Source organism: Sabethes cyaneus, chromosome 1 (assembly GCF_943734655.1).
Source record: "Sabethes cyaneus chromosome 1, idSabCyanKW18_F2, whole genome shotgun sequence".
NCBI lineage: Eukaryota > Metazoa > Arthropoda > Insecta > Diptera > Culicidae > Sabethes > Sabethes cyaneus.
Genome location: NC_071353.1, coordinates 139948464 through 139976181, shown reverse-complemented (window position 1 = coordinate 139976181; position 27718 = coordinate 139948464). Strand labels below are relative to the sequence as shown.

Here is a 27718-nt window from a genome sequence, read left to right as displayed (position 1 = left end):
TGTTTACGCTTACGACATTCGCCCTTTTGTTAATTCTATCTTCAATTAGATTAGAAATTATTTCTTTCGGTGCCTGCTCATTCGCCGAAAAGAAAAAAAACTGGCAGCTCTGATTCCAGCTGACAGTGCATGACAGCAGTTGTTTTTGATTGTGCAGCTGAAATTGACGACGACAGCAAGGAAGGCGAGAAGACGGAAGAAAAAGTGAAAAATCGAAACCCACAAACTGCTTCGAGAGGTCTTAAGAAGCTCGAGTGCAATCTTTTTTATCGGTGTACCGATTTGCTAATCCCGATGTACTGCTAGGTATTTGCGAATACCGAAAATAGTTATGAAGGCAGCAATTTTAGTAGCCGTCTCGACGGCGCTAGTTCTAATGTTTACGGATTACTCCGAAGGTCGTAGGCATCATTTGGAAGTGCGGGTAAGTGTTTTTCTACGGTCTCAACCTTTTGCTTGGTTGAACTTCGTCAAATGAGCATTGTAAATAATATGTTACAATTCGCAACAGGATGACGTCCGCCGTTACATTCCGTTGAGCACGTTCGGATTCTACTCCGGAGGAGTGCTTGATGTTAAAGTTTCTGGGTTTCGTGTAATGCCGGATTCTGAGGATAATCTCGTAAGTTGTCAGGGTTTTACGACTGCTCGGCCTTAATTTGACCATTTATTTTACTTGGCAGTTTGGTCTCTCCTTGGATAGAACACTGTCGGATGCAATGAATCCGTACTTGGACACCCATCAGGAGAATTGCATTCTGCGAGAACCAATCAGTTCGTTGCGCAGCGGACCGATCGTTTTCTTCACCATGGATCTTAAGCGAGAAGTGTAAATTATATAATGTTTCGTATTTTGAAAAGAGTGTATGAGAATAATCGATTTTTATCTCTTCAGTGTCCATCTGAACTGCTCAAGTGAATGGCAAAATGTTCACATTTACAAGGATCGTAAGCAAATTCCAGCGCTTCGTTCGAAGCGCCAATCTTTTGCGAAGGTTAGCGACTCAAAGTCCATGTACATGCAGCGTCGCAAACGAGAAGGTAACTAATTTAGTGTACAATATGTTATGTTGTGAGTTTAAGTTAATTACATCGTTTCAGTTATTGATCCAGCATCCTCTCCACAAACGTCGGTGTGTCACAATTTTAATCTGACCCTGAATTGTGAGAAACAGGAACCGTTCAAGTTCTGCTGGTTTAATGTAAGGAACTTTCACACATATGTTTTTTACAGTCTAGCTAATTTTACTTATTTATTTTAGTTTGTTGTGTACGTGGCTAGCAAAGCTGAGGAAGGCCTGTACAATCTGTACTTCCACAGCTGTCCGAATTATGATCTGAACAACCTGTACGATTTGCAGTTCGATGTAACGATCGAGGAGAATAATAGTGGAAACTTTTTGTCGGCCGGAGAAATGCCGTTACCGGCATTGTACTTCATGATGTCACTTCTGTTCTTCCTGTCGGGCCTGTTTTGGGTGTTTATTCTGAAAAAGAGCAAACATCCAGTGTTTAAGATTCACTACCTGATGGCAGTGTTGGTGTTTTTGAAGTCGCTTTCCCTTATGTTCCATGCGGTTAATTATCACTTCATTGAGACGCAAGGAGAGCACGTGGAAGCGTGGGCGATTCTTTATTACGTTACTCATCTGTAAGTGGGACTGGTTTGTCTTTCCAGCTAGAAAATTTTGACCTATTTTCATATATTTCAGATTAAAAGGCGCCGTTTTGTTCATTACAATCGTTCTGATCGGCACCGGGTGGACTTTCATCAAGCACATTCTGGCGGACAAGGATAAGAAGTTGTTTATGATAGTGATTCCACTGCAGGTGCTTGCCAATGTGGCGGAGATTATCATTGCCGAAAGCGAAGAAGGCGACAAGGAGCACAGCACCTGGCGGGACATCTTTATTCTGGTGGATTTGCTGTGCTGCGGGGCGATTCTCTTCCCGGTGGTGTGGTCCATTCGGCATCTGCAGGAAGCGGCGGGAACCGACGGAAAGGCGGCTATCAACTTGAGAAAGCTGAAGCTCTTCCGACAGTTCTATATTATGATTGTGTGCTACATCTACTTTACCCGGATTATCGTGTATTTGCTGAAGGTAAGTGAAGGGAGGCTAAGTTTTGAATTTAAAAATGTGGGGGAGGTTGAAATTGAACATGTCGAAGAATGAGTTGAACGTTTTCACGGCATTTGTAGTCACAGCAGCTCAACGACAACCGCATTTGAGTGACTTTAGTGCATAAACCTCACTTTCTAGTACTAAATTTAGGAATGATGGACGAATACTTCCTTCACATCAATTATAAGCGATAGACGACTGGAAGACCTCTCCTCTATGGTCGATTGCTGAATTGGGAGGACTACAGGACGTAGGCAAGAATAACTCGATTGTGCTGAGTTTAAGTGTACAGGCGTGCATCCCGGTGACGACAGTTTATTGGTGAGACTGGACCTGGACACCAAAGACGATCCAGTACCTGAAAGCACAGGCGTTGCTGGGCAGCATCCTTGATCTATTTCGGAAGTCCACACAAGTTGGCATAAAGGGCCTCCAAAATTCCAAAGCTTTTCTCTACGATGTACAGATGAACAAAACGGATGACTTGTCAAATGTCAGTGAGTTAACTAGATTCATCTGGCAAACGACCGGGACGGTAATTGTTTGCTGGTCACAGCGACCCAACCCATACCTGGCTACGCAGTTCGAGGTTTGCGTTCCCAGAAGAATTGCTAATCCCAAACTGAACACTTGCTTTGATGAATATCTTCTTGGATGTACGATTGTAGGATCTGCCATGCCGTCAGTAAACGAAGCCTCATGCCACATCTCGAACCACACTGAAAAGTTTATTCTTTCTGAGAGAAAGAAGCGAATAGAATACTTTTCTTTAAAGATAAGTATGTTAAAAATGGAAAATTTGCTTTATTACTGTTATGCTGTCAATAAGAATTAGCATTTTTCACTTTGACGGCAGTTATTTATAGTAACACTGATATTTTCCTGGTTGAGTACGGCAAAATGGCTAAATATTTTCATTTCTATTTTTTCCCACATTTTGGAAGTTCCGTAATATGATTTCTGAAGTCCGATAGAACTTCAAAATCAAGCGAATAAGGTTGTTCTTTATAATCAAGTTGATGGAATCCTTGTTCCATATGCATTAATGTTCAACATGCTCCAAAACCAAAACCAAAACATGCTCTTTTTACTCTGTTTTACTCTTGAACATTTAATCCTTCAGAAAGCGATGAAAAGATGACTAAAATAAATAGAAAAGACAACGAAGAGACGGCGAATGTCAGCGGTTGTTGTTGAATGTTGACGAATATGTCAAAAGAAGTCAATGAAATTGTAATAGAAAGATGGCAAAAACACGATAAAAAGACGACGAAAAAACTGTAACAAAAAAAACAAGACAAAAAATAGGAAAGAGACATTTGAACTGTTGATTTAAAAACAGGCGATAAAACATGCAAAAAAGATTACGAAGGGATAGCGAAAAGACGTCGTCAAAAAGACGCCGAAAGACAAGAAAAAGACAACAATTTTGTTGTCTTGGTAACAAACAGGACGAAAGTGATAAAAAGATGACAATTAAAACGAAGAAATGCGACAAAATGTTATAAAACGAAAATACGATGGAAAGATGGCAAAAGACCTTGAAAAGACTCTAAAAATATAAAAGAGAAATGACAATGAAAAGGCAGTAAAGAGATTACAGAAAGACGACAAATGGTTCCGAAAAAGCAACGCAATAATATGACGAACAGACAATGCAAGGTGACGAAAAGACGATGAAAGAACGATGAAACGACAGTAAATAATCGATGAACAGACAGTGGAATGCCTGCGAAAAGATATCACGAAGAAGTGAAGGCCAGTAAGCGAAAAGTCGAAAGATGACAAAAATGCGGTCAAAAGACGCCAAAAACGTTACAAACAGCGACAACTGAAAAGAGACAAAAAGATAATGATAAAATACCAGTTGTTAAAAATAACGAAAAACAACCAACAGACGTTAAAAGACAACAAAAAATGAGGGGCCAACACGGTGTAGTGGTTAGCATTCACATCTCTCATGCCGTGGATTTGGGTTCAAATTACAGTCCGACAGAAATCATAAATAATCCAAGCTGGTAAAGTGACTATAATCAAATTAAAACAAACAAAAAACTACAAGAAGATAACAGGAAAGGCGGAAAATGCGACGGAGTACACTTAGCAAACCCAAAAAAATGAAACGAAACGAAAAATTACAGATAACATACATAATAAGCAAACGACGAAAAATGAAAGAACTCGGAAAAATAAAGGCGAATGACGAAAGTCAAGATTATGCGTTCTTGAATAATATAGAGTAAATTTTAAATGTATCATGAACCGATTCGATTCGAAAAAGTATTCATTTGTTTCAAATGCAATCAAGAATACCTATGCGATAAACAATGTCACTTTTTAGCTACACTGAGAAACACTTTCTATGAAGAACAAATGTCGGTCAAACTTCCATTTAAATTCAGTTTGATTTAAAATTTGATTAAGTTTTATAATTTATAACGCGTTCCTTTGTGATTTAAACATAGATGGTAAAACTACGGATTTTCCTTCAGAAAAACCTGGCATCACCGGGATAAGTTTATTAAACAAAATACCGAGGGGTCGAGCACTCTCGAAACGGGAGTAGCGCCCCAGTCGGCTAATATTAACCCGGAAGAGACAAAAGATTTAGCCCGAATACCTGAGGAGACGCCATAGCTGGTAGCTAATAGACAGCTGACTGACTTGATCGTGCCCAAGCCAACAAGAAAGCGGAAGCGGCTCCGGCTGGTACGTGCGGCACTAATGAAAAGTGTCGGGTTGTTACCAAGAAACACCGGGTAAGAACCCAAAAGAGGCCACACCAGCTTGGCGCCAACGTAGTGATGGCAAACGGGCAACTGTCAGCGAGGCGATAAACAAGCCACAGGCGGACTCTACAAAAGTAAGATGGAGGTTGCGCATGTTAACATCAACTGCTGTGTCACTTTGTCCCAAGAACCTGAAGTTGTAAGGCTGGTGGGAAAAGCTGCGGACATTACTAGTATGACGTTCATTTCCTTCAAAGTCGGTTTTTGAACCGTTGACCCTTCGACTTGGTCGGAAGGTATTATATTCCGCGAGTTTGAGTATTATACAGCAAAGATTCGTTAATTGGTGGGGCGTTTATTGGGGGATTCGTTAATTGGGTGTTCGCTAATTGGGCTATGTGAAAACTCAAATGTCAAAATTGTATGGAATTTTCGAGTTTAGAAATTTCTAACAACTGTCAGTCGGCCCAATTAGCGAATCAGCTAGAGTACAGTCGTGGCCCAATTAACGAATTCAGGCTGTACTGCTAAAAAAATTCGGAGATCCCCAGCCAACGCTCGGACTCCACCGGATGTGGTGTAGTAATAAATAGTGACTACGCGTGTTAATTTAGACGATAAGAACCCTAAGCTTGCCTTTACCGCTACCGATGATGCTCTCTGGTTGTATTATCAGAATGTAAGAGGATTGAGGACCAAACTTGACGATATCTTTGTGGCATCTTTCGAATTATGCTTGCGGAGACTGGGTTAAATGACAGGATCGATTCACTGCAGATTTTCGGTATCTCATTCAATGTTTTTAGTTGCGCCAATCCACTGTTAACAAGCATAGCTTTGGCGGTGTGTTGATTGCTGTTGCCGAGCGACATGGTTGATGGTCAGTTGATCTAATTGATCTTATGTGCGGTAATTACAATCAACCCCGCCTTGCATGGCGCAAAGACGAGAACGGCACACTTCCTAATAACTTGTCGATGATCGATAGCATGGATTTCTTGACCATGAAACAAGTAAACCTACAGCTGAATAACAACAGCCGCTCTCTAGATCTAGCTTTTGTTTCTGAGGCCAGCCATACTGTGGTTACCACTTCCGAGGATTCCCTACTACCTTTAGATCTTCATCATCCTCCACTAGATGTTCGTATTAATGTTTGTGGCGAATTTTCGGGGTCCCTGCCAATGACAAATGAACACCGTGGATGTTCATGATATAACCTTCGGTTCATGTTCGGCAATGTAATCCGTCAGTGGTAAAATTCAAATGTTCCAGTGAAAAGGAAATCAGTTTCACCTCCCTGGAGTACTCCTCTTTTTCCTTAGTATTCTACTGGATCCTGAGCTTACCTTCCATGCCCATTACAAGTGGATTATTCCCAAGTCAAACTGAAAACTTGGCTTCATCTACAAAATTGCCAAGGACTACGGATCCGCATTGCTTGAAGGCATTAGGCTGTTTTCTTGTTAGGCCGATCCTTGAAAATGCTCCCATTATATGGACAACGAACGACGTAACATGGAACTTAAGCATCGAACGAGTCAAAAAAAAGTCATACGGTTCACTCTCAGAAATCTTCCAGCGTAACTAGATAGGACACGGGAGGGTATTTTCAGCCCATTAAGCGATGGCATCTATTTTTTCGGCCTATGGCCTAGTTCTAGTGGAAGAACTGGTGGTTTTGACGTTCTTTGAATAAAAAATAGTAAATTACTTACAGTCTTGAGAAAATAGTTATAACATTAAAATTGTATGTCGGCAAAGTATTTTTATTGGCGACAGAAGAGGCAAATATTCTATTATATTTAGTAGGTTTCCACACTTGTGAATTCAACTACCTCGGCATTGGAAAGAAGCGACAAGGCTTTCCGGTCCAATAGGTAAAGATTTGTTCGTTTCGTTTACATCTTTGTCCCATTCGGTGGGTTAGGGGGTTAATGTTCATAGTGGGGATTCTACCTGATGCGTTTAATTTCACCAACACTGACATGAGAAAAATTACCTGGGACTTACCTGCTTCAGTCCGAAAGTGTTCGGAGGGATAAACAAATTCAGATCACACTCATGTATCAGTCTTGCCTTTACAAGTGACCGTCATTTTTCAGAACCCTCATCATTTAGGTTGCTAGTGTCTATCTGTTTTAACGTTAACTTTAAATCGATATGCAATCATCCTGGAGTAAGCATTTTGCCAACTTACCGCTGCACATCCACGAAAACATTTTCCAATATATCCGCGATCGGGATCGGTTCAACGCGTCGTTGGTATGCAGAAATTGGGAAGCATGCATATTCCAGCCGCGGATGCTTCTCGATAATATATCCCTGAAAGTGTGCCGTTACGACAAGGATGGCAATTTGCAGCTAATTGACGAGGAAATAATGCGCAACAGCAAGCGGCTCTATCGGAGTATAACCATTCCAAAACATCGGGACTCAGCAGAGCTACGTGATGCAGTCGATCGGCTTCAGCGGCGCTTTCGTTTTCAGTCGGCAAAGATAGAAGAGTTTTACTTTAGCTCCTCGTGGCTTGGTGCCTGTTTGGCTGACCTGCGGTGTCTAGAACTTGGCTTTACAGCTGACGAACTGGTGTTCAACGAATGGAGTGATACATTCAAAGTTTTTCCTTACCTTACCAGTCTTACTATTCGGCAAAGTTATTCTGAAATTTTCCTATCAGCACACCAGCACTGTCGATGGCTAACCAAGCTGCATCTAACGAAATTTATATTCACCAGACATCTGGGGTCAATGTTCGAGTTTCCGGAGCTCGAAGAATTAACATTTGATCAAGTTTACGTACAAGATGTCGTACAAGCTAGTATACGTCTGCCGAAATTGAAGTGTCTCACTGCACATTTAGATTACTTGCTAACCAGACTATGGCCATCAACTTTTAGTCTGGTACTGCATGCTCCCCAGATAGAGAGAGCAGAAATGTCGATCCTTGCTCAGGAGCTCATAACCGTCGCCGAACTAAACCAACTCAAGTCACTAACGTTGGACTTCGAAAGACTGCCGGCAACGGAAAACCTTTCGACGCCAGCCTACGCCTGTCGGCCCGTCTGGCTAACTAAAATACAGCAACTTGAATTACGATTCCACGATGCATCGGGTTACATGCCACAATTATTAGCATTTGTTGGGCAGAATTGCCCCCGGCTGGAACGTCTAATTCTGGACCAAAGCGCAGAACCAGACGACTTGCAAACGCTGATTGAACGCGGAGTTCAGCTGAAAGTGCGCAATACAGCACGGAAGTTTATATGGGATGTGGAGTTCAAGAAAGGTTTTACTTTCTATAAGGTTTTCTCACTATTACGTTTGAATCCGCATATGCGCGAAGTGTACGCACCTCGCCATGCGTAAATAGTGACCGTTTTGCACTCCTGATGGTCTCCAGTGGACAATCATTTTTTTAAATCTTTAGTATTAACACGAACGCTGTGACTTTTTTGTATTGATAAATAAATGATTTTGATTCAAAACGGAAAATGTGAGTATAATTAGGTGGGGATTGGCAACACGGTGTTTGAGTGAAGTGGCGATTTTTGCTATGGTGCTAGTGTTTTAATATGTTTTTCGTCGGTTAAAAACCTGGTCCGGGAACATATTGAATGAAAAGATGCAGAATACAAGCACCGTGGAAGATAAAGGATTGATCAACTAGCGATCACATCGAGCGTAAAATCCGAAGATCTGTTTCGATCTTTTAGGAAAAATCCGAATAAATCCACCTAGCCACCTATGCGAACTAGCCTTTCTACTGCAACAGTAATTATTTTTCATTTTCTTAGCAACATCTATAAATAAATAAGTCTATAAATCTATAAATATTTTTAAATATCAGTTCCTTAGTCCCCAAAATCCTTATTTAGCAGGAAAATGTGTGCAAAATTACATTTTCTTTCCTCGGGTGTGCAAATATTTGTAAACGTCATTTAATTCACTTTATCTTTTTCTTTAACATTTTTTTCATAATATTTAAGTGATTTAAATACAGTGATTGGTACAAAACAGATTCACCCCCAATATGAAAGAAATTTTCAACGAACTTGTGTTTTTTTTAACATACCACAATTTCAATTTAAGAACTCACAAAAGTTAACCTCCAACCTTCATTTTGCAATAGAAACATCAATGATTTTTATTTAAAAAACACTTGCATAAAATTTTTACTTATTGGTTAGTTTTTTTATGACAGAAAAAAGATCCACCACCGTTATTTTTTTTTTCGTGCAGTTCACCTTGGTGGACCCCCCGGTTTTAACATTGCATTGCATTGTTTTTGTCTATCTAAACATTTATTGTAGAACTCGTAAGACTTCAGGAGATAAAAAGGATTGGTTTTGGAGCTGTAGAAGCTGTGGGAAAATGACCGCTGGCAAACTTTCAATCCAGGTTCAAAATCTTGTTGTGCGTGTTGAAAAGCATAACAAATCTCAATGAAAAATAGCGGAGAAGTTTGGAGTGAGCCGTGGAGCAGTATAAAAGATCATACGGAAACATCATGAGCTCGAAAGTGTTACTGATCGACCGGAAACTGAAACGAAGCGCCAGAGTAGCGCGCAAACCGACGACCTGATCATCCGAGGGATCAAGAAAGATCCACGCACAACCGTACGAGCGGTTAACGGAAGCTCGAATTTGATGATCTCTGATGGCACCATTCGATGACACGTTGCAAAATGGGGTTTGAAGCACTAGTTAAAAATAAACGGCTCCTTTTTGCCAGAAACCACATCAACAGGCCCCTGGAGTTCTGGAAGCATGTCATCTAGTCAGATGAGTCAACATTTGAGCTCTTCAACAAGAAATGGCGAATAAGAGTTTAGCGGAAGAGCGATGAGGGGCTCCAGGACGAACATCTACAGCCAACAATGAAATACGGCGGTGAAAACATTATGGTTTGGGGCTGATTATCGTAGTTTGGCGTAGAAAATTTGACCCAAATCAACGGCATTAATGACGGCAGAAGGGTATATTGACATTTTGTGTGAGAATTGGGTAATTATATCTTCCAGCAAGACAATGACCCCAAACACACAGCAAAGAAAACACGAGGGACAGGTTATTATGATGGCTAGAGACCCCGTCCCCCTAAGAGGAGGGGCTCCCTATGAACACGATGAAATTTATTGCGCTGCACAACTACGGAAACAGCTGGAAATTTATTTTCTATTCTATCGGATATTTTATTATGGCCGCTATAAACCTCAATGTAGGGGACGGTAGAAGACAGTGATGAAACAAAAATGCTAATAGGATCCATCACAATAGGAGGGGAAAGAGCGGAAAATAAGGAAAGAGAGGATCATTGGGGCAGCGCCTAAGAAGTTTTGTACCGCTTCTTTTTATCCAAGCTGGAGAATCCACGGATTGAACCAAGCTATAGTGGGAGCCATACGTCCTCCCAGTCCCTGTGGATCGCTGATAGTGATGAAATTTTAAACCACAGTGTACTGGACAGAAGGGAGACTCCACAACCCCCTTGCGTTATGCGTCTTCCTCCTTCTATTGTAGTCCGGACGAGGAAGAGTTTCTAATGTGATTTCTGCAGAGCGATAGAACTTCAAAATAAAAGCGAATAAGGTTATTCTTTATAACCAAGTAGCTGGAATCGTTGTTTTGAATGTATTAATATTCTATATGCTCTTTTTACGCGATAATAAAAAACTGTTCCACATTTAAGCTTTCAAAAAGCGACGACAAAATGACTAAAATACAAAGAAAAGACTACAAAGAGAGGGCGACAAGACAGTGGAAAAATGACGAAAATGTGATGATAAGATGATAGAACAGTGATAAAAAGATGGCGAAAATATAATGAAAAGTTGACCAAAACAAGTCAAAAATACTATGCAAATAACGTTAAAATACGATAAAAAGATGACGAATGTACCACAGAAAGCGGACAAAAGAACGACGATATTTCGTTGTTTTCGCAACATACAGAGCGAAAGATGAGGACAAAAAAAAAACAAAGGAAAGGTGGCAAAATGACGACAAAAAGACGCATCAAAAAACGGCCACAAGAAGCCGCTGAAACAAAGCTGCAAAAATACCACATACAGACGTTAAAAACGACGAAAATTGAGCTTGCTAAACTCAGTTCAAAAAGCTATAACTGGTATAACTGGTAGAATACAATAACAAACGTGCAAATTCTACCAACAACAATAACGCGATTTGCGTCGATGTGTGCGTAAGGTTAATGTCAATAATCTAAATACAATAAAAAAATGGAAAAAGATCATGAAACGACATCACAAATACGACAAAGAGATGACAAATACGAAGAAAAGGTAAAAAAAGAGATAGCAAAAAGACGGTGAAACTGCAACGATAATACATCTACCGAAGAGGCAACGACAAGATGATGGAAAGACTACAAAAGAACAACGAAAAGATAAATAAGCAACAAAAAGGCAGTGAAAAGATAGCGAAAAAAACGAGGGAAATATGACGAAAAAGTGAAGTGAAGTGAATATGACCGAAAAATGTCAAAACAGTGACTGAAATACCAAAAAATAGAAAACGACAAAACAAACAAAACAGACAAAAACCAAAATGAGGGCTCGATCCAGGCTTGAATTCACGCCTTTCACACCGAGAACTCGGGTTTAAATTCGAACTCCGAAGAAGTAATGAATTACTCTAGTTGTTAAAGCGACTAAGAAAACGACAGCAAAAGGAGGCGACAGAGTACACAAAGCAAGAAAAAATGGAAAAAATTGCAGAGAAATAACACAAAGCTAAACAACGAAAAATGAAAAAACGAAATACGGAAAAACAAAAGGTGAATGACAAAAGTCAAGAATATGAGTCCTTTAATACCTTAGGGAAAATTTGAAATGTATCACGGAGTGATATAATTCCAAAAAGCTTCAATTTTCTTCAAATACATTCAAGAACAACACCTAGATGCGATGACCACACGTCTAGGCGGGATGAAGCGGGATTCATTCGTGTAAAAAGAAACTCTAGTATATCAGAACACCGCTCACGTCGAAATTAATTACACTTTCGAGCAAAACTCCCAAACAATTTGTACTAACAAACCTTCAAATGTAGCACAAATTTCAGTTTAAGTTTCATTTGAACCAAAAAATTGGATAGATTTTGTTTCTTTCTTGATTTGAAACGAAATTATAACCCTTTCTTCTGTGATTAAAACACGGCTAGTAAATCTACGGATTTTCCTTCTTTCCTTCAGCAAAATCTGGCATTAGTCACTGGTCCCGACTTTGCGCGGACTCTGCGAACTGACTCTGAGATCTCTCTGCCAAAGGCCGGGATGTCATACTCGGGGCATCAGTGGTTATCAACTAATCATAGCTCGACCCATGGAACGACGTGAGCGTTCGCGGTAGTCAACAGAAGCTTTAAACTACAGAGTCGCACGCGCCTTACAGTCCTCGAGACCAAACAGTTAGTGCGCAGTATTTACAACGGGAAGCTGATAGTCCATACGATATAATTGTCGTGAACGAAACCTGGCTTGACGATCGAACTTGCTCTACACAAATCTTCGGACCGAACTACGAAGTCTTTCGCTGCGATCGAGGTGTGCACAACAGTCGTACATCAACGGGTGGCGGCGTTGTAATAGCAGTTCATCGCCAACTCAAGTCCTCTGTCCTGGAACACAACGATTGGTTACCTGTCGAGCAAGTTTGGGTCACTATAAAATTAACCGATCGCTGTTTATACCTGTGCGCTGTCTATTTACCACCAGACCGGATTAGAGATGCCGTTCTTCCTAAGGGTCACATGGCTTCGGTTTCCGAAATTTCCTCGGCAGCTTCCGCTTCTGACGACATGCTCATATTGGGCGATTTCAATCTTCCCAGTATAAATTGGTGCGAAGGCGGCAACGGATATCTGTTCGTCGACTCCAGTTCTTCAACACTTTCCCCGATCACCAATGAATTGCTCGACTGCTATAGCACAGCTACTTTGCAACAAATCAATAAAATCCTCAACGAAAACGGACGCTGTTTGGATCTTTGCTTCTCCAGCATTCGCAGTCTTGCTCCAAAATGTGTGTTGGCACCGGCTCCTCTCGTCAAGGACGCCCTCCATCATCCACCATTACTAATTTCGATTCGTCAACATACACCGTCCAGGATGTCTAATATGCCACTGCCCGTGTACCGTGAAAGCACCAGTCGCCGCGCAGTTCCAATGGCCGCGCACCCGGCCATATTTTCATTAATTACATAAAATTAAGATAAAAACATATAATTTTATGCATACAGTTCTGCTGTTACACTTTTTCTGTGTATGTTAAAGCAAAATAGACAACCAGGCGACGCTTGAAGAAGCAAAGAAAAAATAAATTCAAGCGAGTGATACTACAAGCACCTACAAGACGCCATCTTTGCAAATTGATTAGCTGACAAACTAAAAAACTGCATTCTTGAATTTAGGAGTTTCTTGGGACGCGTAGCAAAAATATTCCACAAAAACGGAAACGAGAAGTGAACTAAACATTTCTTCATATGAAATGCTGCATATTTTGATCGTTGTTGCATTTTTGCTGATATTTTCGAGTGTGCGGCCATTGGTACAGCTAAAATATTACCTTATCCTATCGCCGCGCATGGGTCTTTGGAAGATAGCATCTACTTATAGAACCAGGAAAAGATTATGGAGAATGTTCTTTTGTACAACAGTTTTTCTAAAGAGAGGGATTGTTTTGCATTTGGATGTATATAGAAGTGTTTTTCATATATTTTATATGATTTTGCTTTAAAAGACAAATAATAGAAAAGAACTATTGAAAAACATGTTTAAGATAGTAAAATTTATAGCAACATATTAGCAGTTGAATATAATATAAATATTTTTTGAAATAAATGAGTACGAAAAATCCGCGGCGATTGAACCATTGGTGCACTGCAATGGAAACGGAGCAAAATTATGTGCGCGGGGATTGGTACATGTACATGATGCACTCGAAGCCGTGTTTCGCTGGTTAGAGGCAATAAAACGACGTTTTTAATATTTTTGTCTGAAAGCGTAATAAAAACACTAACCGAAAATGAATATTGCATAAAAATATGTAAAAGAAATATTTTTATACATGCATTTATGTATCAGCCAACGTACTAAGTGCGCGGCGACTGGTGCTTTCACGGTACTACGATTTTAATCGCGCCGATTTCGACCTTATCCAAAGAACTTTAACGTGTACCGACTGGGATACAGTCCTGGATGCTAATGACGTTAACGCTGCTGCTTTGACTTTTTCGCATATTCTGAATTACATTATCGTCCGCCACGTGCCTAAATAAACGATACGCACAGAACCGTATCTACCTTGGATAAACGCTACACTGCGTCGCCTCAAATCCGAAAAAAAAGTTGCATTAAGGAGGTACTCAAGGTACAAGACCCAATCGCTGCGAAACCACTATCTGGCGCTGAACAGACGTTACAAAAAATTCAGTTGTCACTGCTTCCGTAAATACTTAAACAACGTCCAGCGCAGATTGAAACGTAGCCCTAAGTCATTCTGGAAATATGTGACTGCTCAACGAAAAGACAACGATCTTCCGTCAGCAATGTTCTTTGGAAACGACACTGCTACTGATATGGATATGGTTTGTCAACTATTCTCACGGAAATTCTCCAGTGTCTTTGTTAACGAAAGGCTGTCTGACACAGAAGTATCGACTGCACTAGAAAGCGTTCCCAGTCTCGACGACTCTCTCAATAACCTGACTATTGACGATGCTATGATTAGGCCGGTCGCTCTGAAGCTAAAAAGCTCTTCCTCCGGTGGACCGGACGGCATACCTTCAATCTTTTTGAAGAACTGTATTGAAGCCTTGGTAGCCCCAATCCGTCGTCTGTTTAGTTTATCGATTAGCTCAGGAGTATTTCCTTCTGCCTGAAAATCCGCTTATATGTTTCCAGTTCATAAGAAGGGTAATAAAAGAAACGTGGACAATTACAGAGGAATCTCCGCCTTATGTGCATTATCAAAACTCTTCGAGCTCGTCGTGATCGCACCAATTTCTTCGATCGTCCAGCAGTATTAGGCCGATGAACAACACGGATTCATGCCCAAGTGCTCAACGACCACCAATCTACTAACACTCACTTCCCACATAATGGACTGCTTCGACGACCGTTCTCAGACAGACGTCATCTACACGGACCTCTCTGCTGCCTTTGATAAGCTGAATCATCAAATCGCTATCGCTAAACTGGATAAACTCGGCTTTAGAGGGGCGCTGCTCCAGTGGTTTAAATCGTATCTGTCGAATCGTCTCGTTAATGTATCTATCGACGGCTCCATTTCGCAGGCTTTCATCGCCTTCTCTGGAATTCCGCAAGGTAGCCATCTTGGTCCTTTGGTTTTCCTTATCTATTCTAACGACGTCAATATAACGCTCAAAGGGCCTCGGCTTGTGTTTGCCGACGACTTAAAATTGTTCGCAAAAGTAAATGACTCGTCGGATACTCTCGCACTCCAGGACCAGCTGTCGATATTAGTCGAATGGTGTAAAAACAATCGTCTAACATTGAACCCCGATAAATGTGAAGTGATTACGTTCTCCAGAAAGCTGAATCCGATAATCTTCGAATACCGACTGTCAAGCATATCTTTACGACGTGTAGATTGCGTCAAAGATCTTGGTGTACCACTCGACTCCAAACTGACCTTCAAACAACACGTTTCCATCGTTGTCGACAAGGCCTGCAGGAATTTGGGATTCATCATGCGTATCGCCAAAAGCTTCAATGATATATACTGCTTGAAATCACTCTGCGTTAGTCATCACTGTGCGTTAGTTCGTTTTAATCTTGAATACTGCGCACCCGTATGGAGCCCGTATTATCAAAATGGCGTCACCCGAATCGAGGCAGTACAGTGGAGGTTCATTCGCTTTGCGCTCCGACGGCCACCATGGAAAGACCCGATCAGACTACCAAGCTACGAACACCGTTGCAGACTAATCAATCTGGACTCTCTGCAAAGACGTCGGGACGTAATCAAAGCTGTTTTTATATCAGATATTTTGACGTCCCGGAACGACTGCTCTTGGATACTTGAGAGAATCGACATTTCAGCTCCGCCTCGCTTAACACGGAACAATTCATTTCTACGTATACCTCACAGAAGAACCAACTACAGCACCTTTAGCACTATAACTGGCTTACAACGCAATTTTAACCGTTTTGTATCCTGTTTTGACTTTGGCCGCAACGTGTTGAAATCGCGCTTTAGAACATTAGCTGGTAGTTTTTATTAGTCATTAGGATCCAGAAATCTGTTGACTTTTCTAACAAATAAACAAATAAATGTCTCGCTTTACAACTGCTTAATACGATCGGATGACCAATTCATCTTCGGAATTTATACAATTAACTAAAATTTCAGCCTTTCTTCAGCGGTCAACTTTACTCCTTCTCACCCTCTCCATGATTAGTTTTGAGTTTGCTTTGGTTGGCTTAAATGGGAACATCATTAGAATGAATTATGTAAAATAAAGGATAAATAATCAACATGAAATTTGCATCTCCTAATATTTGTATTTTGGCCTCCCAGTTGGCCTCGAGGTATGACGCTGGCCTAATAAACCAGTCGTCGTTTGTTCGAATCCCGACTGGGAGAGGCTGTTAGAGTCAATAGCATCGTAGCAACTGGTCCTACAGTTGTCCTGCACTCTAACAGCTGGCTGCGAAGTCTGTCGTAGAAAAACAGAAATGTAGTACCTAGGGGCTTTGCTTTGCTTATATTTGTATTTGAATCATTAATTAAATTAATTGTATTGTATTTTTCTTCGATAACCAACCGAATCTGGTGACTTTACTCATTATCCCTTAGTAACATTAAATTGCTCCTCCATATAAAGGATTTTTGGTAGATTTTTTTGAGAATTAAGGATCTTCAAGGTCCGATTAATTTAGAATTATTAGTTATCAGTGATAAATTTTCTCGGTATTCCAGGAAAATTTATATTTTCCACGATAATGGTAAACTCCAAGCAAAACTTCGGTGACAGGTGGAAAACATCTTGCTGTGACGCTTCAATTTCGTATTAAGGGATTTAGATTTGGTATCTCAGATATAACATTCAAAACCGTGTATAAACTTTTCTTTTTCCGTACAGTAAAATATTTCACCATGCCAAACCACAATATGTACTGGCATTGACTACATTCTGTTTCTCTCTCGCTCTCTCTCTCTCTGTCTACCCCCCCACAGATCACCGTTGCATTCCAGTACGCCTGGCTGGATGAGATGTTCAAGGAGATGGCAACGTATGTATTCTTCGTTCTAACCGGATACAAATTCCGTCCGGTGTCGCAAAATCCATACTTTTCGGTGCACGATAACGACGACGATGACGACGATGAGGTGGAAGTGTAAGTACCGAACCGAACCGTACCTGCCTAGCTAGCTAGGCAGCAATCCACGCCCCTGCGGCGGTAACTGTGGTGATGATGACTATCATCTCTCTCTTCATTCTTCATTCCAGCCTCACCCAAACGGGCTTGACGGAGGGCATCAGCAAGGTGACTAACCGCTCGCAACCGCCCGCCACGATGGTACACGAATCGAACGAGGATGAGCGGGAAAACTTGATTAGCAAGCGCGAGTCATCCCACGAGTATGATTAGACTATATAACAGCTTATTTTATGACTAACTGCTGATTCAAACTGTAGCTATGTACTACGATGTAGCTGATAGGAACTTTATCGTACATTTTAAGGTGCAGCAAAAGCAACGCTCGCCCCAAACGACTGCAATGATTTGAGAAACTTCTCTGTGAATGAACATTCTTAGAGCGAACTGTGTTGTACTATTGCTATTTAGCTTTAAGGTGTTTGCGTCATGAGAAAAACAGGTCATCACTGGAAATGACGGGTGATTTCCTTTAGAAATCAAGAGCAGATTATTATCAGCCGTGTCTTTACATTATTTTGTTGAGCGTTTACTGATTCAGTTCACGAAAATGGCTTAGAATAAAATAGACACTTTTGATATGTATTTGCACTCCCAGCATTTCCAACCAGCAATGAATGCTTCTTCGTCTGTGATCATATCAGTTGGTAAATGTTGTAGCATAACTTGCATTTTGCATTTTTTATTTTGTTTCTAATTTTCCACAAAATATTTGGATCGTATTCAACGCTGACTGCCGTCGTTCTATGTTTTGTTCTTTGTTTTAAACTAACAACCTGCGAATCGCAGATTCACATTCTAGCGATTCCATGCTACAAAGCGCTTAGTTTGTCATGGTTAAATTACCAAACTCAATCAATTTTCAAGAGGCATTCTCTTCCTTATTCACGTATATTCACAGTAAATAATGAACCAATTCGATTAGATATATAGTCCGCGACCAAGCAGTACCAGCATAATTGAGATAGAATTTTTCGATAATATATACCTACCAATATTTCCCCGTGTAGCCCAAGCAAGCAAGTAAACAAACTCAACCAATACCTACATAGATTTTAGATTTAGTATTAAACTAAGAGTGTAGAAAAAAACGAAATTAACAAAAAATCGAGTATCTTTTCTCCATGATTATCTACCGCTAAATAGCGCGCAGCTCTCCGTGTCAAAAAGAAAAAAAATCAGGCCATTTTCGACTACGTGAGTTGATTGATCACCGATCGTATTTAGTGGGTGTATAAAGTTTATTGCATTTCACTAGCAGTTTTTGTGGTTGTTTATGCTTCGGAGCAAACCTAGTTTGAAGAGCATCCGTTAATAACTTGTTTCTTCTCTTAGGGTATGCGCAATAGGAGGATGTGCCACCTGTTGTGCTTGACCTGTTGTGCTTGACCTGTTTTTATATGACAGACTTCGCAGCCAGCTGCTAGAATACAGGACACTTGCAGGGTCAGTTGCTACGATCCTATTGATTCCAACAGCCTCTCCCAGCCGACATTCGAACATAAGACGACTGGCTTATTAGGGCAGCATCATACTTCGAGGTCAACTGGGGGACGGGAGAATAGACCATTCGTAATAAAAAAAATCGGAAACAGCAGTTATTCTAGGTTACTTCCTTGCGGTACTGCACCACTAGCTGCTAAAATATCGAAAGTAACGCGAATTGCTTGCTCTTACAACGACAGCGATGGCCCAACAATTATGATTAAAACCCTGCCGAAAACAACAGGAAAAATTGTCCATCTACAGGGCCAGCAAAGTCTGCTTGCACACCTTGTCATGAACGTTCAGGTATAGGACTCTTAATTTGTTTCGATATTTGTTTTACCTATTCTGGAACAGTTCGTATAAAAACGAACAAAATTTGCAATATCCTCGTTGATACCTAGCCGTGTAGAGATAGTTTCGTGTTACCGATCATATTTGGACAATTCCAGGGTGTTCTCTATGCAGTGAATAGAGTACACTATTCTGGAATTTACTTGGAACTACCAAATTTGGATGCTGGGAATTGCAATTCATTTTTTTTGTGTTGGTCAACCTGCTGCCTACCTACTGCTTAACCTGCCTGAAGATTTCATCTGCATCTGTACTAGCAGACTTGACTTGACAGACAGACTTGGATATTACTAACCTCTCGTGACTACTTGATAATATCTACCATAGAATCTTTCAATTCAACTGAAGCGATGACATATTCTTCGTTTGACCGAATGTGAGTGTTTATCAGCCGTGACAGGATATCAGCATAACCGAAGCTCTTTGTATTGACGTACTTAATGCTGAAATTGTATAGAAGTAAAGTCAACGCCAAGAACAAAATGTCGACCAAAGATCATTCAATTTAAGCGCGTAACAGCGAAATTCGGGACGAGCACTTCTTTTTCTATCTGGCTGTAATCTGGCTTTGGTTAATGCGCGAAACACATGCGCAATCGCCTTGATCGTCCCATCAGGTTAAAGCCACCGGTGCTCGTTATTCGGCTGACGCCATCAATACTGCAAATTTTCTGCAGAATATGTTGCCAACCAAATGAGGCGATTTAACACCGTTCGAGAGCTGGCATAGATTGGTACGAAGCTAGAAACTTTGTGGTATACTCTCTGCATCATGATTCGTCGATATAAAAATAAACAAGATCGCCATAAGCAGAAATGTGCGTATCCTGAATACATACCAAACCAGCGAAGATATTCCAGAAGAAGCTGAAGAGTACTTCCAGTTGCCGTCAGTAACGAATTTAGAATACTCAAATAGATCAGAAGAGGCAGAACAGCTAATATATTGCGAAACCATACAAAATGACGATTATGAGGATTATCTGGACTATTCATTATATGAAGATGCAAACATTCTAGTAGAGTGCGAGCTCGAGGAGGAGCAACCGGGGATTTAGAAGGAGCATGAACAAGTCGCTGATGCACATAGGAGATCATGCCGGCCTACTAAAGGAATCCTTCCACATCGTTACAATGCTGCTGGAAATGCTGTTCAGCAAGAACTGGAGGTGCCGTCCAGTGACAAAGAAGCGATGTCAGGTTCGGAAAAGATAATGTGGAAGCAAGCCATTGAAGATGAGCTGCAGTCGCTTGATGAAAACCATGTATGGCATTTGGAACTCTTACCAGCTGGAAAGAAACCAGTTGGCTGTCGGTGAATATTTAAAAAGAAGATCGGATCGTGCACTTTGGCCCGATTAGTTGCCCAAGGATATACACACAAAAATTCGGCGTTGACTATGATGAAGTTTTTGTACCGGTAATCAAATAATCAACCAATCAAAATCAAAAAAGATGCTTATCAAACATGCCGATGATGTGAAGACAGCCTATTTGAATGGAGAACTACAAGAAACAGTGTACATGCGTCTACCACCATGATTCGAAACGGAAGGAGGAAACACGGTTTGCAGACTGCGCAAAAGTTTATACGGACTAATACAAACTGCTCGAATCTGGAACCACAAACTAGATGACGCACTAAATAAATGGGATTTTAATCGTCCATAAATGATTCCTGTTTGTACGTGAAATGGTAGAATGGTTTACATCGCTGTGGACGTAGATGATTTTGTGATAGTTTGTGGCTGTGATGAAGAGTACAATGGCGTCACTGTACGTAAAGTATGTATTCGTCAGTAGTCTTGGCAACACTCCACTTCAGCGACGTGCTGTGCTGCTTCCTTGAGCGGGCTGATTGCTGACTAACCTTGAGGTAAGACGCACTGACGGATGTATAGCGTAAGTACAGAGCACAGAGCTTGCTAGGCAGTTAACCCGTCCTTAGTAGGATGCTCACAGTATTGAAGCATTTGTAATTTGTAAATTGTAATTTTTTAATTACTTACTTATGTGTCCATGTCAGAAATCAGAGATCTCCACTGCTGACGGTTACCCACCATGGCTTTTACCTGTCGCCAGGACAGGTTCTCGTCTACAGTCCGGATGTCGTTGGCTAAGCTGCGTCGCCATGAGCCTCTGGGTCTACGCTGTCCTTGTGGATTTCAGTCGAGTGCTTCGTTGCAGACCTCGTTCGCTCCTTTCATCAAGCTGTGCCGATCCGCTTCCATCTACGTTCACGAATTTCTGTGGTTATCGGCCGTTGATGACACCGAAGATGGAGTTCCTCATTGGATATCCAGTTGTCAGGCTACCAGGCACGAATGATATATCGCAGGCACCGGTTAATAAATACCTGCAGTTTTTGCGTTGTCTCCGCAGAGACGCACCACGTTTCGCAGGCATGCAGCAGTACGGATTTAACGTTTGAATTAAAGATTCGGGTTTTCGTACGTAGAGTGATCTGGTTTGAGCGCCAAATATTTCGCAGACCTGCAAAGGCATCCCTGGCCTTCCTGATTCGTGTGACTATATCAGTCTTGGTACCACCATCGGGCGTTGTCTGGCTACCAAGCTATTGAAAGGTGTCTAAATGCTCAACTTGTTGTCCCGCTACTGTGAAGTTGGTGGAATTGTCAGTGTTCATTACCATAGACTTAGTTTTTGCTACATTGACTGTGAGACCTGCTGCTTGGGAGCTCTCGGAGAGCTCTGCATATCGTTTCGGCGTTGTGCGAGCTAGACAATGTCGTCGGCTAGGTCGAGGTCATTTAGCTGCTCCATCGTTAGAGGATACCAAGGTAGTCCTCGATTTGGTCTACTGTCAATTGCTTCAACTAATATCTCATCCATAACGATGAGAAACAGAAGCGGTGATAAAATGCAGCAATGTCTCACGCCAGCAGTAACCCTTACGGGGTCCGACAAGACGCCGTGCAAAACCTTCCACGAGAACGCCTCGTGCTGAGCCTCGATGAGATGGGCTAGCTTATCTAGAACTCCTCTAGGCCCAAGTGCGCCCTACATGTTTTCGTGGTTGAGTCGGTCGAACGCCTTTCCGAAGTCAAGGAACACCAGCAGAAGAGAGTCCTGGAATTCGTTGATCTGCTCCAATATAATGCGGAGCGTTGTGATATGATCTTTACATGATCGGTCAACACGGAATCCAACTTGCTGCCGCCGGAGAGAAGCGTCGATCTTCTCCTGCATCCGGTTGAGGATTACCTTACAGAGTACTTTGAGAGTAATACAGAGCAACGTGATGCCACGCCAGTTACTGCATTCAGGTAGGTCTCCTTTCTTAGGGACTTTGGCCAATATGCCTTTTGTAATCGCGAAATGTCGAGTGTACAACGTGCCCACGCATCACATCTTTATTGATTTCAAAACAGCATACGATACAGTCGAACGTGACCAGCCATGGCACATAATGCACGAAACCGGTTTTCTGGATAAACTGACGTGACTGATCGGACCTACATTAGAGCGAGGGATGTATTTCGTGCGTCTCGAGTCCCTTTGAGCCGCGGCGAGGGTTGAGACAAGGTGACGACTTATCCAGTATGCTAGTCAACATCGCTCTTGAGGCGGTGATCCGACGAACTAGAAGTGGTAGATGAGTTCGTGTATTTGGGCTCGCTGGTGAGCGCGGTCAACAACATTGGTAAGAAGATCCCGCGGCGCATTCAAGCGAGAAATCGGGTCTACTTTGTCATTCGCTACACGTTACGATCAAGAGGCATACGTTGCCGCATGAAACTGACAATGTACGAAGCCCTTATTTGACCAATAGTTCTTTATGGACTTGAAGCCGTGTTCGAGCGGAAGGACCTACGGACAATATTTGACGGAGTACAAACGGAGTCATAAAGATGCCGGACGACAGTGCGACGAAAACAGTTCTCCTAAGTAACCCCACCGGTACCGGGAACAGGGGGCTCAACGTGCAAGATGGTTCGACCAAGTCGAATGTGATTTGCGGCTTCTGGGACGACTGTGAAATTTGCGACGAGTGACCCAACATCCAGTTGAATGGAGACGACTGCTTAAAACAGCACGAGCCACCCCAATAACAGCGAACCCTTACTGATACTTATTGATATTATTGCTTACTGATAACTATCAGTAGTTAATGGTAGTTTTCCCATCCCTAAAAGCAAGCTTTCTCACAAAGTCCGACTGCGTTATAAAGCTAAGCGTTTACTCCGGTGTTTGAAAGAAACGATTGATCATGAATTAGTACTAGCGATGGACACATCACAGCTAGAGATTTTCGTAGGCTGGAGATTCAAAAGGTCGTAAATCCACGACCGGTTACTTGTTTTGGCATGCAGGTGGAATGATCGGATGGTGTTCAAGTAAACAGGACTGTATTACGTTGAATAGCTTGGAAGCTGAATATGTGGCACTAGCTGAAAGCTGCAAGAAACTGAACTGGATACTACGACTGTTTGAAGATTTGGGTATTAAATCATCATCAATGAAGACGTCGCACAAAACACGTTAACACAAAGTTTCATTTTGTACGTCACTTGAAGCAAGATGGTATCATCGAACCACGATGTCTATGCATCAATGGAAAGATCGCTGATATGCTGACGAAACCACTTCAACGGGTAATGCAGACAAGATTCCAAGAACTTTCAGGAATTCTTCCATCAAGGAGGAGTGATTCCGAAATAATAAAATAAAAAGTCTTAGCAACACAGTCAAGAACGAAAAACATATCAATGTTATAGCATGTAAAATCAACCTTCATTCCCATTTAGTTCGTCAACCAGTTCACACTGTAATTATTTAATTTCCTAACTACTTTCTGCTACCCAAAAAAAAGAAGGCCCCACTGAGATCATTAGCCTTTTATCTAGCACCTCCTATCCCTACTTCCTCGTAGTACCAGCCGGAATACGAGCAACCTCCAGTGGAGATCGGACGACCAACCCCGGTGGAAGCTCAGGTCGTCTACCGACAGCGAAGCAGGCACTCATGCGGATGCTGAGCGTAACAACGAGGAATAACCTTGTCAGCATTGAGCGTCTGCTTCCATGTTACGGGCGGCTCTTGGTGGCTTGGCGACTAGGAGGTTAGGAGTGGTTCACGACAGCGTCTGATACGGAGCGGGCGGCTGTATTGAGGCTGTAATGTGCTGTCTTGGTATTATAGCTTAGATTGCAGCCGTATCACGGGACTGGATAGTGTGGCCTACCCAAATCTAAAAGTACTACGAACAATCAAGGAAATTCGACTCGGAACATTCGGCATGGATAAAAGCGACGTAATAAGGGCATGGAATGGAAGCTTGGTATCTGGACAGGGCGACAGAATGCTGCTGAAATAGCATCGTGCCACTGCAGGAGAACTATCGTAAAGACAAGAAGGTATGAAGGATCCGTGGTAGCAAGGCTCTATGCAAGGAGCTATGGAGCTATGCATACCATCTTCCAGATGTGCGCCAATACACACGAACTGGTTACAGCTAGTGATTGGCGATATGCGGAAACGGGTGATTAGGTGGTGGCCGATCAATCCTCGAATGTGCAGGTTGGGAAACAAGGGCCGGTTCTTCAACATAAGTATCATCAACGTGCACAGTCCTCATCTCAGAGGATCAAGATCGTCATCGGGGATTTCATTGCTCAGGTCGACCAGGAGGAGGAAACCAAGCCGGTGATTGGAGGGTTCAGCGTACAGGAGGTCACCAAATCAGATCGAATCACAGCTCAACTACATTTTTAACCACCTGTCGAGACTTTTCAGACATCATTGACGTCAGATCCTATCATTCCTATCATTCAGTCGAAGCTGCGCTGCCGGAAGAGGATGAGCTGGACGAAGCCCCTCTCGAGGACTGTTGGAACACCATCAAAATATCCTTTTGCAGTGTAGCTGAGAGCTCTAACGGGCACGGGGAACGGAATCAGCGGAACGATTGGCTTGGCGAGAACGCCTCACGGGCGGCCAAGATGCGCAGTGTCACACGTCAGAATGTGGTAGGACACAAACAGAAGAAGATAAAGCGAAACTAAATCTTCCGCGAGAGAAAGCGCTACCTGGAAGAGCAGGAATATGCGCAGTTGAAGCGGCAGCATCATTCTCAGAAAACACGAAAGTTTTACCAGATACCAGATACCAGCTTACCGAAGCTGAGCCGAAACGTGTCGGGATAAGAATGGCAGTAACCATGGCGGCGGGGAAAACAATTTCGACGGTGCGACAAACGGAGAAAAGGTGCAAGCCCCAACGACAGGTGAAGGTAAAGAGGTTATCGTAAAAGAACAATAAATCGGCGGTTAAAGATGACATCGGAGCGGAGCTTCTTAAAATGGGACCAGAAAGGCTGGTCACTTGTCCGCACTGGCTAATTGTTAGGATTTGGAAGACAGAGCACCTATCGGAGAAGTGGAAAGATGGGGTTATCTGCCCGATCTACAAGAAGGGCGACAAATTAGTCCATGAGAACTATCGAGAGATCACCGTTCTCAATGCCGCCTGTAAAGTACTGTCCCAAATCATTTTCCGCCGTCTATCACCGATTGTGAACAGATTTGTGGGGATTTATCAAGCCAGCTTCGTTGAATGACGGTCAACAACGGATACAATATTTACACTGCGGCAAATCGTCCAAAAGAGCCGTGAATACAGAGTTCCCACGCACCATTGTTCGTTGACTTCAAAGCCGCATACGATACCACCGACCGAAAAAAGCTATGGGATATCATGAACGAGAACAGCTTACCGAGGAAGCACATCGAACTGATTCAATCTACGATGGATGGTACACAGTGCTGTGTTCGGATTTCGGGTGGATTGTCAACTTCCTTCAAATCACACAGAGGAAGGTTGGATTAAAGGTAAATACTTCTACAACAAAGTACATGCTGGCCGGCGGAATCGAGGCCGATCGACGCCGCTTGGGCAGTAATATAATGATCGACGGCGATGAGTTTGAGGTAGTCGACGAATTTGTCTACCTTGGTTCACTGGCAACGGTGGACAATGATACAAGCCGTGAGATTCGGAGGCGTATTATCAGCGGAAGTCGACCTTACTATGGCCTACATAAGAACGACTAAGCCTAAGCCTAAGCGGCGTACAGGAGAACGGAGTATGGAGGCGGAGGATGAACCATGAACTCGCACAGCTCTATGGAGAACCCAGTATCCAAAAGGTGGCTAAAGTTGGACAGATACGATGGGCAGAACATGCTGCAAGAATGCCGGACAACTACCTTGCAAAGATGGTGTTTGCTTCAAATCCGGTAGAAACACCAGGGCGCAACAAGCAAGATGGTTAATTTAATTTAATTTTAAACCAAGTGGAGCGAGATCTGGCGGAGAGAACGCGGTGTCCAAGGAATTGGAGAGAGGAAGCCTACAACCCTAGTACATCGAAGAAACTTTGTTCATCAGGCTTTGTTCTTCTATAGGACGGCAACCCAACTAAGTAAGTTTTCGGCGAAATAAATTCAAATTTTAAAATTTCACTGGTTTTCGCTCATCATCTACGGACAACTTTTTACGTCCATTATGTTACACTTAGTTTATATAAACTAAACTTAAAAAGTGATTCCCCACATAAAATGAACTTCCCTTTGGTTCTTTGGTTGTTCATACTCCAGCTAGGAGTAGGAGTTAATGTATCAGAGTAGAGATAGGAGTTAATGTATCAGAGCGTAATAACCACAAAGGGTTCTAATTTATTCCTACCAATACGCGAAACACTACCATTGTCGCTTTCGTTAACCAACCTACAACAAAAAATACAATACAAATATTCCCGGTAGAAATCTGTTGAAAAAAACATAAATTACTACGTGGAACAAGTTAATCGCCATGACAATCACATCCTAGATAGAGATTTATCAATATTAAAGCATTCAGATAGAATCGCGAGCGCAGTCGATGTATGTATGGATAGATAGTATCAGTCACCATCCCACCGGGCCAACCGCCGGTCATTAATCATTCAACTCAGCATAAATAAACGAACTGTAGCGTGACATGCCCGTGTAACGGTTTGAGGCTGGTGGCAAATGCTTCTCATCCATCGCTCGCATATCCTCCATCCGTTTAGATTCGAACATTCAACCAACAGCCTTCGGCCTTCAGTGAACCACACACGTTTAGTAAAATGCGCCCACAGGGGATTTTCCGGTGAACCTAGATTTATGATATGAGGATAATAATGATGACATCGACCTGGACCCGCAGATTAATTTACTGCAGCTTACTAGATACCTACAACCTACCTACTTCCGAACACGTGCCGGTCCTTGGTTCGTTGAAGCACATCTTTCAAGCTTCTGCTTTGTGTGTGAATAACCTAAGAAATCAAAGTTAAGTAAGTCCATTGTGTCGTGCCAATAGCTTTTGGATACGTCAGATTGCTACCGGTCCCAACGCAATCACGCATTGCGTGGGATTATATCTTTCCTAGCACTGCTAAGTTAGCAGGAAATTTTTATGTAATCAAAGTCAAGGATTCTGTTTCGTTCGAAAACCGAATCCCAAATTCAGTCTTGAAGTTCAACCAATTTCACAGAACCAAAATGGTTTGATCTTTTGCCATTGACGGAATTATTTACAGATAACCATGCCTCT

The 27718-nt window shown here is 42.1% G+C and overlaps 1 protein-coding gene across 1 annotated transcript; it reads left to right on the top strand.

Moving 5' to 3' along the window:
• The first annotated feature begins 167 nt into the window (after positions 1 to 167).
• On the top strand, positions 168 to 18533 carry LOC128733865 (protein GPR107). The gene is made up of 9 exons (XM_053827708.1): positions 168 to 424; positions 512 to 622; positions 684 to 829; positions 896 to 1041; positions 1102 to 1202; positions 1263 to 1651; positions 1713 to 2103; positions 17077 to 17237; positions 17351 to 18533. The coding sequence occupies exons 1-9, from the start codon at positions 332 to 334 to the stop codon at positions 17490 to 17492; spliced, it is 1680 nt and encodes a 559-aa protein (XP_053683683.1). The 5' UTR covers positions 168 to 331; the 3' UTR covers positions 17493 to 18533.
• Positions 18534 to 27718: the final 9185 nt, after the last annotated feature.